Genomic DNA, 14,386 nt, shown 5'->3' with positions numbered 1-14,386 from the left:
TGACAGCTTTAACAAATGTGGAGAAAACATATTTTTTATTAAAGTTATGTACTGCAGCTTGAATAAAATGCAACTACACAGCATTTTGGAGAAGTCTGGATTGCTTCATGTGTAGTTGCACGTTGCTTTTGACTGTTGCTCATGGAGAGACATTTCAGTATCTAAAACTAATAAAAAAAAATGTAAGCAACCTACTTGCAAACTGTATGTGGACTGTTGGATGTTAAATTCATGAGCAGTAAATATTGTGCTAATTATCAGTATTGAACCAAAGAAAGCAAGGCAGATGCAAGCCTTTAAAATTGTGACTTTTTTATGGGTCAAATAGACTCAAAAAATTGTAACAGCAGCTGCGCGGGGGGCCCAATCAAATTTTTTGTCACGGGGCCCACGATTCCTGGCAGCGCCCCTGAGTGTGTAAACTGGCAGACCTGGGAATCCCCTCTTCCACCTGTTGCTGGATTAAGGACTTCCTGACGAATCACAAACAAAGTCAGAATGGACCCCCATACCTCTTCATCCATCAACATCAGTACTGGCTCTCCTCAAGGCTGTGTGCTGAGCCCTCTGTTCTTTACGCTGTACACACACGATTGTGTTTCAGTTCTTCAAAGTACCACCCTCATTAAATTTGCAGATGATACAACTGTAGTGGGCCTCATCTCAGGGGACGATGAGTCTGCCTACAGGAACGAAGTGGAGCGACTGACAGAATGGTGCACTGACAACAACTTGATCCTAAACACAGCCAAGACCAAGGAGATCATACTGGATTTTAGGAGAATTAAAAGAGACATTCAACCACTAAACATCTGCGGCGAGCCTGTGGAGAGGGTGTCAAACTTCCGTTTCCTGGGAGTTCACATAATGGATAACCTGGCCTGGGATGTAAACACAGCTGAACTGGCAAAGAAGGTCCAGCAGAGACAGAGACTCTATTTCCTGAGAGTCCTGAGGATAAACAATATTTCTCAAAAACTGCTGGTGTCCTTCTATCAATGCTCTATTGAAAGCATCATCTGCTATTGTCTCCGTGTGTGGTTCCCCAGCTGCACAGCAGCACAGAGGAAGACTCTCCAGAGAATCATAAAATCTGCTGAGAAGACCATTGGCTGCTCTCTGCCTTCTCTTGAAGATCTCCACAGGTCCTGCTGCCTCAGGAAAGCCAAGAATATTTAAAAGACTCCTCACACCCCGGTCACAATTTGTTCCAGTTGCTGCCATTTGGCTGCAGGTACAGGAGCATTAAAGCAACAAACAGACTGAAGAACAGTTTAAACCTGGTAGGGCATTAAAGGGCATAAGGGCATTAAATACCCTGAAGCAGTATTTTTATTAATTTCATTATAACCTATGTAAACCATTGCATGGTTTTATAATGACAATAAAGATAATTATTATTATTAAATAATCAAAACACAAAAACAACCCAGGCTTCTGAAATTTATTTAATGAAATATAAATTTAGATGGAATAAATATGAATATTGTGTCCTGAATCTTAAACATCTCTTAAATGCCTCTTTATGGCTGCAATGATGGTCTTTCCTATTACACAACATTACATCTAAGCTGTTTACAGAAGCAATAATCTTGGAAGCAGTCCTTGTAGTGGCTGGAGGCCTCTAAAAGCTCTTTCACAAATTAGGTTGCCATAAAAAAAACTAATTACCTGAGTAGCTGTAGCTGCAAACGGACTCATGCCCAATGGGAGTGTAAGAGGAGAATCTGAGAGGTGGGACACAAGTGTCGTTGGGGAGCGACAGCATTCGTCCCATTTTCCTCAGGTTTCCATGGGAACACTCCTTGTCTTCCATTTGTACCTGGCCGATGAGATCAATGCCTCTGTCATTGTAACTACCACCCCCAATTTCTTTCACCAACTACATCCAGGGAACATGGATGTTACCTGGACAGGTGTGCCCATGTTCATCTCCAACTCAGATGTGCAGCTGAGGCGCCGGGCCACCTCCTCCCTCTCCTTCTCTTTCCTCTCCTCCATCTCTCTCCTCTCCTCCATCTCCTCCATCTGAGCCTCCTTGTTGCTTTCTTCCAGGTGTTTCATCAGAACGGCGACCACCACGTTGACCAAAACAAACTGGGCCGTGAGGACAAAGGTAACAAAGTAGACAGGGGAGATCAAGGGCAGATAGTTGAGGCAGTGGCGATCGTTTGGGCGGCACTCTCGCAGTGTGTCCTGAACAAGGAGGTGAGAAAGAAGGAGAGGATAATGAAATAAACTGAGGTCCATCTCAATAAAAAAATAGATCGAGACATATATTTTAGTAATTCAAAATAGTAAGCTCATGTTATATAAATTAATTAAACATGTTGATATATTTGAACAAATAATACACAAAACCGAATTTTTATTTTTATTTTTAATACAGCAATGTTAACCTAATGAAAAGTATGCCCAAATATTTGCATGCAATATTTGTTTTGGACTGTCTTACTGAATCAACTCAGCGTGGCATAAAGGAGGTCACAGAGGTGTTAATGAAGTCCAGGTTGCTTTAAAAGTGCAATGTGTAACTTTTATGAAAATTATGTTTGTTTTTTTTACATAATTGATAAAACTGTCACCATGCTGTGACATTATGTTATGAAACACATAATTCCTGGCTCTGATTGGTTGTTTCTAGATAGAAAGAAGGCAGAGGAGCTTGATTTTATGCAGCTTGCTTCAACACACCTTAGAGCAGTGTTTCTCAATTATTTTCTGTCATGATCCCCCCTACTGATCATAAGAGCTGCGGTTCCAATAGGGCCGGCCAGACCGGGCTGGTTTGGAGTTAGCCGTTGATTGGTGCATGGGCTGCGGGGGCGGGACAAAGACGAATCGTCTTCCAGATCTCTGGGTCAGATGAACGTCTGTCATTTTAAAATGTGTTGTCAAAATATTGCCGTCATAATCTATTCTTAACCGTAAGATTTTAAATGATAATAGTAACAGAATATTCAATTGTATTTTTATTCTCCTTTGACTATAGTGGGACCACTCACTATATCACTATATCCACTATAGTCTGGATATAAATAATAAAATGTTATGTTTGTACCTAAATTATGAGCTATTTATCTGCGGTATCTAGAATGAATATCTCAAATTCCTGGTCTGTATCAGTTGAACATAATCATAATCTCAGGGTTTTGATGTTGATCTGAATGATGAATCTCCGCTCTGTGTTACACTGACTGGGATTACAATCGCCTCTTCCGCCAAATATTTTAATTTAATGCTAAATGTAAATAACATTTCTCCAATTGAAGTCGGTAAGGCTGTAAACGACGGGATTTTCGCATCTGACATCAAAATCCCGCAAGTCGCAGCGGTATTTCAGCTGGCCGCGAGTCCAGCTCAGAGACCACACTCCGATGAGATTTTTTTTTTTTTTTTGGTTAAATGTAAAGCTGTGGTAAATGTTTCCCTCAGCTTACTTGCTGACAAGCGCATATAGTAGGAGCTGGATGGGAGACCCAAGAAAGAAACTGTTCTGCGGTCACTGGGGAGATCGCCTCGGTAGCTTGACGATCCCGCTCAATTCAAAACGACCAGGGCTATAGGACCAATGGGACCGGGTCGAATGGAGCAGGGCTGGGCCAGGCTAGACCCTCAAGTGCAAAAAGGGCTACAGAGAACCAAAGAGACTGGTAAAAACTCAGAATCCCAGAATGCACATCATTAACCCACTTTTATGACAACTCCAAGGTAGGATGAGTGACAGCTGGAATCCCTATTTGTTATAGAGGTATAAAACATGAACAGAGCTAAATTTCTTCCTCTTTACTTGCAGCAACCTCTGACCAGCAGAGAACATGCCAATGACTCTGGACCTCACTGGCTGAGTAAAAGACAGCATCTTCGAAGAAACCTTGGATTCAAAGTTAATTACAGTCTGTTGCTTGCATAGTCAGCCAAAACTCTGATCCTGGTTTGTCTCATCTCCTGTAGAAAAGAATCTGAAAGAATTATAGATTCCCTAAGAAGAAATTGTGTCTCTAATTACATCAACAAAGAGACTTCTCTACTAATCTGAGACAAGACTGTATGTCAGTGTTGTCTCTATCTCCAGCTCAGTGTGCTGCTTGCATTCACCAGTCCAATCAGATGGTACATTAAAGAGTCACTTTACTCCAGAAAGGTGTAAAGTGAAGAAAAACACAATTTTATTGGTGTTTTTCTTCCTTTCCTCTCACTAACCCGCATAAAAAAACGCGCTTATTCATAGGTTGAATTGTGTCTCAATTACCTCAGTTATAGTTGTAAAGCTCTGCTAATGCTAAGATGACATCAATTCTGCAGTGCTTGTGGGACGTTACAGTGATCATAAGCACATTAAAAGTGGTATTAATGGTACTTAGAGGTACATGTGGGACTTTAGAGAGTTGCCAAATATCGCCCTCAAGACAACTTTCTTGTTAGGCTGAACCGCTTATCCCAGGTATGACACAATCAAAGCTGCTGTTTGCTTACCATCCATAAACATTTCAAGCATTTGATTGTCCAAATTAGACTGCTATCCAATTTAGACAATTATTAAATGTATTGATTTCTAATCTGCCCTGTGACAGACTGGCGACCTGTCCAGGGTGACCCCGCCTCTCGCCCGGAATGTTAGCTGGAGATAGGCACCAGCAACTGTCCTGACTCCATTAGGGACAAGGGTGTTAGAAAATGGATGGATAGATGGATGGATGATTTCTAATCCAGCAAATTATTTTTAAATACAATTTTATTATTATTTCTCTTCTGCTTTGCACTGGGAAGTGGTTGCTTGAACAGCATGCAGCTGTGCTTTTTTCTCCATTTTTTGCTGTAGCTTATTAGTTTTCATCATTCTTTTCATTTTTACTTTGTTGTGTTGCTTGCTTTCTTAAGGAGTTTATTTACTGAAGTATTTTACTTGACGTTAGAGTATTTTGTAAATAAATTATTTTATTTTGGAAAAAAGTTTCTTGTGCATTCTATACATATTATGCAGGGGTTGCTAATTGAGACCCTCATTGCGTAAATTCACTCCATCTATTTTTTTGTAACACCACAAGGCAAGTATTCATAGAACAGTTATTAGCAGAGACAGAACATTTGGTTATTAATTCATGATCATTAGGAAGTTACCTGGTAATTTTAATATTAATTAATATCCTCTTTGGCGGGTCTGTCTTAACAACAAAGAGAGTTTGTTGATGACTGTGTTTGGCATGTAATAGTTAATTATACAGCCAAACCAAACCTATTGTTGCACAATTCTCTCTTAAACTCTTACAGCACTGCTTCACAATCATCTTAAGGCTGCAGCTATAATTTTGCACCTTTTTCTACCACATTGTTTTTTTTTTCATTCAACTTTCCATTAATAGATTTCAATGTAGCACTCTTCAAAAAGCCCACGTCTGTAACAATGGCCTTTTTATGGTGTATTCTCCTTGTGGGTTTTGTCTTTGACTTTCAAATCTCCAGCCATCCCTATCATTGTGTGAGACCGAGACCTATGTCATATTTTAACTTTCATATTTTCATATTGTCATATTTTAAGCAGATTTTGGATTTTTGTTCTCGGATGATGATCAGAATTAACTGATGTAAGCGCCTGAAATTTGTTGGTGTGTGTCAGTCAACATAGGAGTTTTACATTTTTGATTATTTTACTAAAATAAATAAAATCTTTACAATATTCTAAGTTGAGATAGATAAACGGGTATTAAAGAACAGTGACATGCTACAAGCCTTCTCCAACAGGGGGAGATGGTGAACTGAACATGAACTCCAGTGTGTGTCTGTCACAGAGGAGTTATCCATGCTTTAATGTCAGCAACTCCTATTTTGTCATAAAAACAGTGATGTGCTCTCTGCATAATGCACCGCCTGCCTCACTTTCAGAAATGTGCATGGGCACAAATCATGCACTCTGCATTTTATCCTAAATCCTTAAAGGGGCAAAGAGATCTAACCTTCATAATCCCATTCCAGTTGTCTCCAGTGGAAACCCTGAAGAGTGTGAGGAAAGCCATGCCAAAGTTGTCAAAGGTGGCGTGCCGACTAAGACCCTCACAAGGGTTCTCGTCTGAACACTCTAAAAGAGGACGAAAAAAAACATTACAGGTGATAAATGTGGGAAAGTGGAGAAAGGAGGGAGAAGAAAATTAGTTTTTTGTAAATTGGAGCTCTGATTGTCATAATTAATGTTTGCAAGTCAACAAAAATTTGTTCTTGTTATGCAATCCACAGAAATGACACCAGTGTCAGCTGAGGCACACTCTCATTATCGATTCAACACCGGCTTTATATTCATGCACACACTCACGTGCACTCACAGACAAATTCACACACACACACACACACACACACACACACACACACACACACACACACACACACACACACACACACTAACCCAGTTTTCCAAAGAGCTCAACTCCCAGAGCTGCATAGATGAAGAACAGCAACATGAAGAGCAGACCCAGATTCCCCACCTATAGACGGACACATGACGCACAAACAGATATATAAGGTATATGACACACAGAAAGTGAGACATGAACAGCAAACATCAAGAGAGCGAAAGATGTAAACATGCCAACAAATATAGAAATAAAGCAGAATGCAAAGGCCCCTAAGCCTTTTTCAGCTGATGCTTAGGACTTCTTTAAAAGCCAACAGGAGACATCAAAAACACCTGGAGTAGAGTCAGATTTCATTTTAACGAAAACATAAATGCACAGTCAGAACCTGGATCCAGCCCTGATGAACTTCAAAGTTGCTTGTTCATTCTAATGCAATTCACTCGTGATTTGCTGTGCCTCATCAGAGGAGGGGTGGAGATGTTTAATCAGGTAATAGAAAAACTGACATATGAAGTGGAGGGGGGTGGAGGAAGAAGAAGATACTCGGACACCTCAGCAAAAAGCAGGGACTGATCCCTCACAGCAATGAGGTACTTCAAAGAAATTGTTGCGCATGAGCAGGCAGGAAGGGATCATGGATAAAATGACACGCACTAGTGAGCCTCACTGATGAGTTGGAATACCTGCATGGAGGACTCCTGCAGAAGCTTCATAAGTTCTCATCTAATTTTGGAGAAAGACAAAAAACAGTCTGGACAGCAGCTTAGCTATATCTAAAATAGATTTATAATCTTATCTTTTAATACGTTTCAATTTTACCCGCTTCTTAACAGTTAATAAGGCATTCATTTTCTTAGATATAACAAATTTAGCAGCCAGTGTCGGATCAAATCCCAATTTGACCTAATCCAGTCAACAGTTGTGGAAGCACTTTCAGTAGCACAAAGTCTCAGCAGTCACTTTCTGTGTGCCTCAGTTTGTTGAGGTTTGCAGTTATTTGTGCACTTCCCACCGCAGCCTTTCAATCAACCTAACACAGAATACTTTGGAGACCTTCTCAGTCCCATCAACATGCCTTCCATTGAGGAAGTGGAGCCTGGCGACTTTTGAACGGGCTCTTCAATCTCTGGTGTTGAGGTGATCAAAGAGCTCCTTGGTGGCAGGGCTGCAGAGGTGGATGAAATTCACTCGGAGTTCCTTAAAGCTCTGGATATTGTAGGGTTGGGTTGGCTGACCCAAATCTGCAATATTGCATGGACATTGGGGGCAGTTCCCCTGGACTGGCAGACTGGGTTGGTAGTGTGTTCCAATTACAGAGGGGTCACACTCTTAAGCCTCCGTAGCAAGGTCTATTCAAGGGTCCTAGAGAGGAGGGTCCGTCGGATAGTTGAACTATGGATTCAGGAACAGAAGTGTGATTTTTGTCCTGGTCGTGGAACACTGGACCGGCTCTCAGCGTGGTCCTGGAGGGTCCGTGGGAGTTTGCCCAACCAGTCTACATGTGAACATGTGGACTTGGAGAAGGCATTCCACCATATCCCTTGGGGAGCGCTGTGGGGGGTTCTCCGGAGGCATGGGGTACCAGGCCCTTTGATAAAGGTTGCTATAGGTCTCTGTATGACCAGTGCCACAGTCTAGTCCACATTGCCTGCAGTAAATTTGGCTCATTTCCGGTGAGAGTTGGACTCCGCCAAAGCTGCCCTTTGTCACTGCTTCTGTTAATTACTTTCATGGACAAAATTTCCAGGTGCAGCCGAGGTGTTGAGGGGATCCATTTTGGTGGCCTTAGGGTCGCATCTCTGCTTTTTGTGGATGATGTGGTCCTGTTGGCTTCATCAGGCCGTGATCTCCAGTAGCTTTCACTGGAGCGGTTCACAGCCGAGTGTGAAGCTGCCGGGATGAGGATCAGTGCCTCCAAATCCAAGGAACTGGAAAAGGGTAGAGTGCGTTCTCTGGGACATCCTGGGGGGGATGTCCTGCCCCAAGAGGAGGAGTTTGAGTATCTGGGGATCTTGTCCACGAATGAGGGAAAAATGGAGTGGGAGATCGAAAGACGGATTGGTGCAGTGTCTGCAGTGAAGCAGGCGCTGTACCGGTTTCTCGTGGTGATGAGAGAGCTGAGTCAAAAAGTGAAGCTCCTGTTTTACCGGTCAATGTACCTTCCTACCCTTATCTATTGTTATGAGCTTTGAGTCATGACCAAAAGAACAAGGACATGGATACAGCAGCTGAAATGAGCTTTCTCTGTAGGGTGGCTGGGCTCTCCCTTAGAGATAGGGTGAGAAGCTTGGTCATCTGGGAGGGACTCAGAGTAGAGCCACTGCTTCTGCATGTCAAGAGGAGCCAGTTGAGGTGAATTTGGCATCTAGTTAGGATGCCTTCTTGACGCCTCCCTAGTGAGGTGTTCCAGGCACGACCCTGGGTCCCTCCTGTATGACCCAGGACACACAATGGAGGGACTATGTTTCTTGGCTGGCCTTGGAACGCCTTGGGGTTTCCCCAGAGGAGCTGGCCCAAGTAACTGGGGAGAGGGAAGTCTCCCTACTTATACTGCTACCCAACTCCAGATAAGTGAAGGGAGGGAGAGAGAGAGAAAGAAAGAAAGAAAGAAAGAAAGAAAGAAATAAAGAAAGAAAGAAAGAAAGAAAGAAAGAAAGAAAGAAAGAAAGAAAGAAAGAAAGAAAGAAAGAAAGAAAGAAAGGACTACACTTTTAGTTTTACTCTTAAAAGCTATGGAAGCTGCAAGGGTGTACATAGTTTTTTCCTGTTGTGCTGATCAGCAATGTAGCTAGTGTTTCACCTGGAACATCCACAGTTTCTCTACGGCTTTTTGTGTAGAGGAAAAGCTCAGCCTGAACGTAACATTAGATGGAATCTGATTGCACTGAAAACTACAGTTCATCCTTCAGGGAAACATGATTATGTAAAGGTTTGAGAATCCTGAAGATTTGTGTTCATTTGAGTCATCTGCAAAGATGATTTTATCTAATCTTGCAGCGTAACTGCATATCACAATTAAACATTGCACTTCATGATTCATTCAAATGATTTGTAAAATGATCATTATATATATGCGAGTCTTTCGGATCAGCAGCTAGATTGAATATGAAGTTAGAAAAAAATGTTCGATGGAATAATCTTTGAGTGTAGGTGGGTCTTATTTTTAAGGTAAAAGACAGCAATTAAAGCATTAATTTCATAGGCTGTCTGGAATGATGAAAGTTTTTTTATATATAAAGAGTTTGAACTCTGAGCAATCAATCAAGTTTTGCACAGCTGGAATCTAAGAGGGTTTTTACTCACCACTCATGAGTCCACCCAACAAACATTACCACAGAATTGAATTAATTTGCAATGTTCCAGAAAGAAACCCAGATCAACTTCTGAATAATTAAACATATTTTCATGTTGCCCTACAGCACTGCGTTATGGGCAGAAAATTGTTGCTGATCTGCAGATTGATAAGATGAAATCTTTAAGCTTGACAGGAAAGATGCATGGATCCACATTTAAACAGTAAAACAGTAAACAGTAAAACCAAAGGAGGAATTCGTCCAATATGATGCACACCAGTTACTGAGATCAAAGATTGAAATACCTTTATTACCCTTATGTAATATTGGATTATAATGTCAATATTTTTGTTGTTTTATGTTTTTGGCACCCACTTTAAGGTATCTACTATTAATATATGCATAAATGTATGGAGGTAAATTTGTTTTACAATTATTCAAACAAAACCTAATCTCAATTTAAAAAAATAAAATTGTGGTCAAAACTTTTGGAATACAACAAAACAACAAACCAAAAGAAGAGCAAAAGAAGAAGAAAAAAGAAGAAAAAAGAAAAAACTATAACCCCGTGTTTAAGAATAAGTAGTCTGTGATTTATAAACTAGTAGGGGTTTCTCTGGATTCTAAGTGTGTTCTAATTCTAATTCCTGGGTTGAATGAAATCCTCTAGATCTTTTGTTCTACTATAGGTTTAATTCCTGTTCTGGGATGAATGAATATATAAACTAGATGTTCCTGTTACAAGTATAAGTACCCATTCATTTATAAGCTAGAAGGAGTTTCTCTGGACAATAATAAGCTAAATATTCATGCTCCACAATTTCTAAAAGTAATAATAAACTAGACAGACAGGGCAAAAAATGACAAATCATTTATTGCATATCTTTGTATGCTGGCAAACAACATATCTTTGTTTGCCAGCATACAAAGATATGCTGGCAAAGAAGTTGAGATCAGGGAGTGTGTTTGTCTGTAATTATGAAGTGCTTGCAGATTAGCCAATGTCTCATTACAGCCTGTTCTCCCAAACGTGGTATTATCTAAGAGCAAGTCCTTGAGAGTTCAGCCATAAGATCTCACAGGAGACTTCAGGAGGTGTGAGGGTGTGGGAAGGAGAAGTTTGTTTATATAAAGTCCAGGAGATTCAAGTAGGCCAGCAAATCGAGGCTGACACAAGGGAGCCAAATTCAGAATAGACAAATTCTCTTTAGATCCGATCGGGCAGACTTAAAATTTCCATCGGCTGTTTTATTCTGTTGTAATGTTTGTTGACGCTAGGGCGTCTCAACCGGTAAATCTCTGTTAATTCCAATCATCCAAATTAGTGTGGTTGTTCCTACAGGGCCGGAACTAGCAACTTCTCCAAGAAAGATTCCATCCCGCTAGTGAGTTTTAGCATCCAAAGTTTGCCTGCGAAAGAATCGCATCCAACTTGAGCTTCTGTCTCGCAGCATGACAGTCTGAGTGTTCACTAGTTGGCCCAATCCATCATAAATTTGCCAATATGCCAGGTATCCGCCAACTCCAAACAGCAGAAATTCTGTTATCATGAATCCAAATAAATCCAGGATGTATCCCTCCAGGGGTGGTCCGGCAGGACAAGTGTGTTCTCCCATGCCCAGTCTTCTTGTTGAGAAAATGTGATCAATAGCATTGAGAGACCACTTTATCAATTCCATAATTTGTAGATCCGGAGGATGTGCAAAGAAAGGCTCCAAAAAAGCAACACAAAAACAGAGCAAGTGTCATGATTCAAGGTTTTTGGTGAGGGAAGGCGCAGGACCCAGGTGTAGATGAAGATGATTTGTTTTAATGATAAAGTCCAACAGAGGCGGCACAGGGAAACAGACTTTAGATGAGGATCCGACAAGAGAGTTAAAATACACACGGGGTAATCAAGGGGATGAGACACACCTGGGAACAATCAACGGGTAAGACGCAGAGACAGAGACACAGGGAGCAAACTGAACACAAAAAACTCCAAAAACAAATACACAGAAACACGATCATGACAGTAAGCATGGTGAGAATGAGTTTGGAGGGGAGCAGAGGAAAAATGTGTCCGCCTTCACCGAGAGCTAGAAGGCGGAAAAACCCCCAAAAAAACCCTGTTTTTAATTAGTCGCTCATTTTTGTCTCATGTAGTGAAAACATTAATGTTCACTTTATTTTATTTTTTGTTTCTGTCTTTTTTTTATTAGTGTTAGTGTGTTTAAGTCTTGTATTTAGTTTTATTCCAAATTATGCACTGAACAAAATATTAAGGCCCCATGTAAAATATAAGAGTTTTATGAACATTTGGGTTATGTTAGTTATATATAGAAACTCAAAATATATTTTCAGTAATTACTTATCTTCATATCAGCACTGACAACATTGTAGTATGGCCATTTGTAGTGGATTGATAGTCCTTTGAACATGATAGGGGTCAGGTTGAGGAATTAGAGTTTGACCATGTTGGCTTCTCGTATGTGGCTATGGACAGTCTGACGTGTGATGCGTCTGTTGTGCAGACTAATAGTCTCATCAGCTGTGTGTGTCGCTGTTCTTAGCCGATCCTGCAGATGGACGAGCCGGATGTGGCGATCTTGTGCTGGAGAGGTCACATGTGGCCGATGAGGATGAGGTCGATTTGCAGTAGTGCCAGTCTGTTGGAAACTCTCAAACAGCCTTTGGTCCGATAGTGGACATTGAGCCATGCAGCTACTGCTACGGTGGACACCCCTGCATCCAACATGCCAATGCCATGCTCCAGCATAACTTGTGACATCTGAAGCATTGTGACTTGTGACAAAATTTGATATTTTGGGACGGCCTTTTCTTGTCCCCAGTCCAAGGATTGTCCAGTTGTTGCTCATTTTCTCTGATCACCCAGTGGACATGCCCCATCCATGCACTGAGTAAAAAATCAACTCTGAGTAATGCTCACTGACAGCAAGTTGGACTAAAAATTATACACAAATCGAAAGAAATATTACTTTTGTACAATAAAATGTCAGCAAATGCTCATTTACAGTTGTTAACTCCACATGACAACAATAGTTGTCATGGGGTGTTTATATTTTTGTTCAGTATATGTAATGCTTTTGTGTTATGTTATGAACTTAAATTGGTGTTCTCCTAATTCCCATTTCTAGTATGACCAGCAGAGTCCAGCTTAAGCAGGACAGCGCTTGCAGGAATTACTGAACAGAGCAATTCCTCCAGCTCCTAGAGAGGATTAAAACATGAGGATGGAGAGACCACCAAGTGTCTAGTCAGAGATGGCCAGTAGGAAAGTGTTGCTTTGAAGGGCCAGATGTATTTGGTTAGCTATTTTTCTGTAAGTCAGTTTCTTTAATGTTTTTAGTTATAATATTTTATGTATTTATATTTTCTATTTACAATAAACTCACATGCAAATTGTAAGCAGTCATATGATTAGGAAATAGAATTATATTAAGTTATGAATCCAATTGTGCTGGTCAGAGATAATAAAAATATAACTTGTGATGACAATAAGTCCCTGGGTCTTAGGCAAGTGAATGTGTGGCATAGTTTCATAAGTGCTGTAGTTTGTTGGATCCAATAAGCTTTGTTGCTACAGGACCATCAGTAGAGATAGCCACCAATCAGACAAGCCTCATGTTAAAGATATTTGATTCCTGCCAGTTTCCTAACCTCATTATTCAGGGAGTGAAATGTGATAATTGGATAAGATGTTGTGGCGTACCCTGCCTCTCACCCATTGACAGCTGGAGATAGGCACCAACACCCATCCTGACCCCAGTGGGATAACAGTGTAAGAAAATGGATGGATGGATGCTGTGGTGAAGTTTTATTCTTGCATCAATGCTTACCTGTCCAGTTGTGGTGGCAATGTCCGTCTTCTGAACAACAACAACAAACGTGTTGTGGTTCACATTTACTGAGCTGGTTTCGACAGATCAAGGTAAATAAGTTTTTTCCTCGTTAAAATGACTTCTTGTATCCTAAGATGTTCTGGTAAAATTGCATCTTTATTCTGCTAATAAGACTGCATTCTTGTAATTAAAAATTCTCTTAGCCTGGCCATGATACTCCAGGCCATTCAACCCACGAAAGGGATGATTGAAGTAATGCCACTTTTTTGAAAGTATGTTCTGTATTGTTTATTTTCTTTAGAAAAGAAATTTGGGGTGATTAAAATCAAATTTAGCATGACAAAACTCTGTCAAGTGAGATTATTCAGCATTAGTCAGTATATTAACTTATTTGACTAACTACATATTATTTAATATTCGTATTTCTTTGCTGGTATTACTTGAAAGTGTTGCAGTTTTACATACCACTTGAATTCCTAATCTACATGCAAATACTTCATAAAATGTAAACATTGAGATAAGGGAGAACGGGTTTGTGAAATGCAGAGTCACAGATTCAATTTTATTGGAAGTACAAACAGGATAACAAAATGAACAATGAATATACAATATACTTCCCAGCAGTTACTCAAATGTCAGACTTGTTTGGCTTTACTGGTGATGAAAACACGACACTTTGGAGGAGAGGGGAAGACGGGCTCAGCTCAGTCCAGGATGACTGTAAAGTCTGCATGTAGAATTTTAAGCTTCTGGTCCTCCGATATAAAGATCCTCATTAAGCCAAGTACTGTAAAGAAAAAATCGGTCCATGCTGTGATGATCCGGCTAACTGTGAACTGATGGACCCCATACCGGTCAGCATAGGCGTAGGAAGCGGGGGGGACGGGGGGGACATGTCCCCCCC

General features: G+C 40.7%; 1 protein-coding gene across 1 annotated transcript in view; it reads right to left on the bottom strand.

The window, feature by feature from the left end:
- LOC106939165 (voltage-dependent R-type calcium channel subunit alpha-1E-like) overlaps nt 1-13,563 on the bottom strand; it is a gene marked incomplete at its 5' end in the record, with an annotated part of 32,282 nt that extends 18,719 nt beyond the window's left edge. Inside the window, 5 exons of the mRNA XM_015021471.1 lie at nt 1,672-1,822; nt 1,909-2,196; nt 5,955-6,076; nt 6,398-6,476; nt 13,480-13,563. Of these exons, the coding sequence (XP_014876957.1) occupies nt 1,672-1,822; nt 1,909-2,196; nt 5,955-6,076; nt 6,398-6,476; nt 13,480-13,563 (724 nt within the window). The remainder of the gene's footprint in view (nt 1-1,671; nt 1,823-1,908; nt 2,197-5,954; nt 6,077-6,397; nt 6,477-13,479) is intronic.
- Between the last annotated feature and the right edge of the window lie 823 nt (nt 13,564-14,386).

This window comes from Poecilia latipinna, unplaced genomic scaffold (assembly GCF_001443285.1).
Source record: "Poecilia latipinna isolate Pla-1442-1.1 unplaced genomic scaffold, P_latipinna-1.0 Scaffold2790, whole genome shotgun sequence".
NCBI classification, from domain to species: domain Eukaryota; kingdom Metazoa; phylum Chordata; class Actinopteri; order Cyprinodontiformes; family Poeciliidae; genus Poecilia; species Poecilia latipinna.
This window is presented reverse-complemented; position numbering and strand designations above follow the sequence as displayed.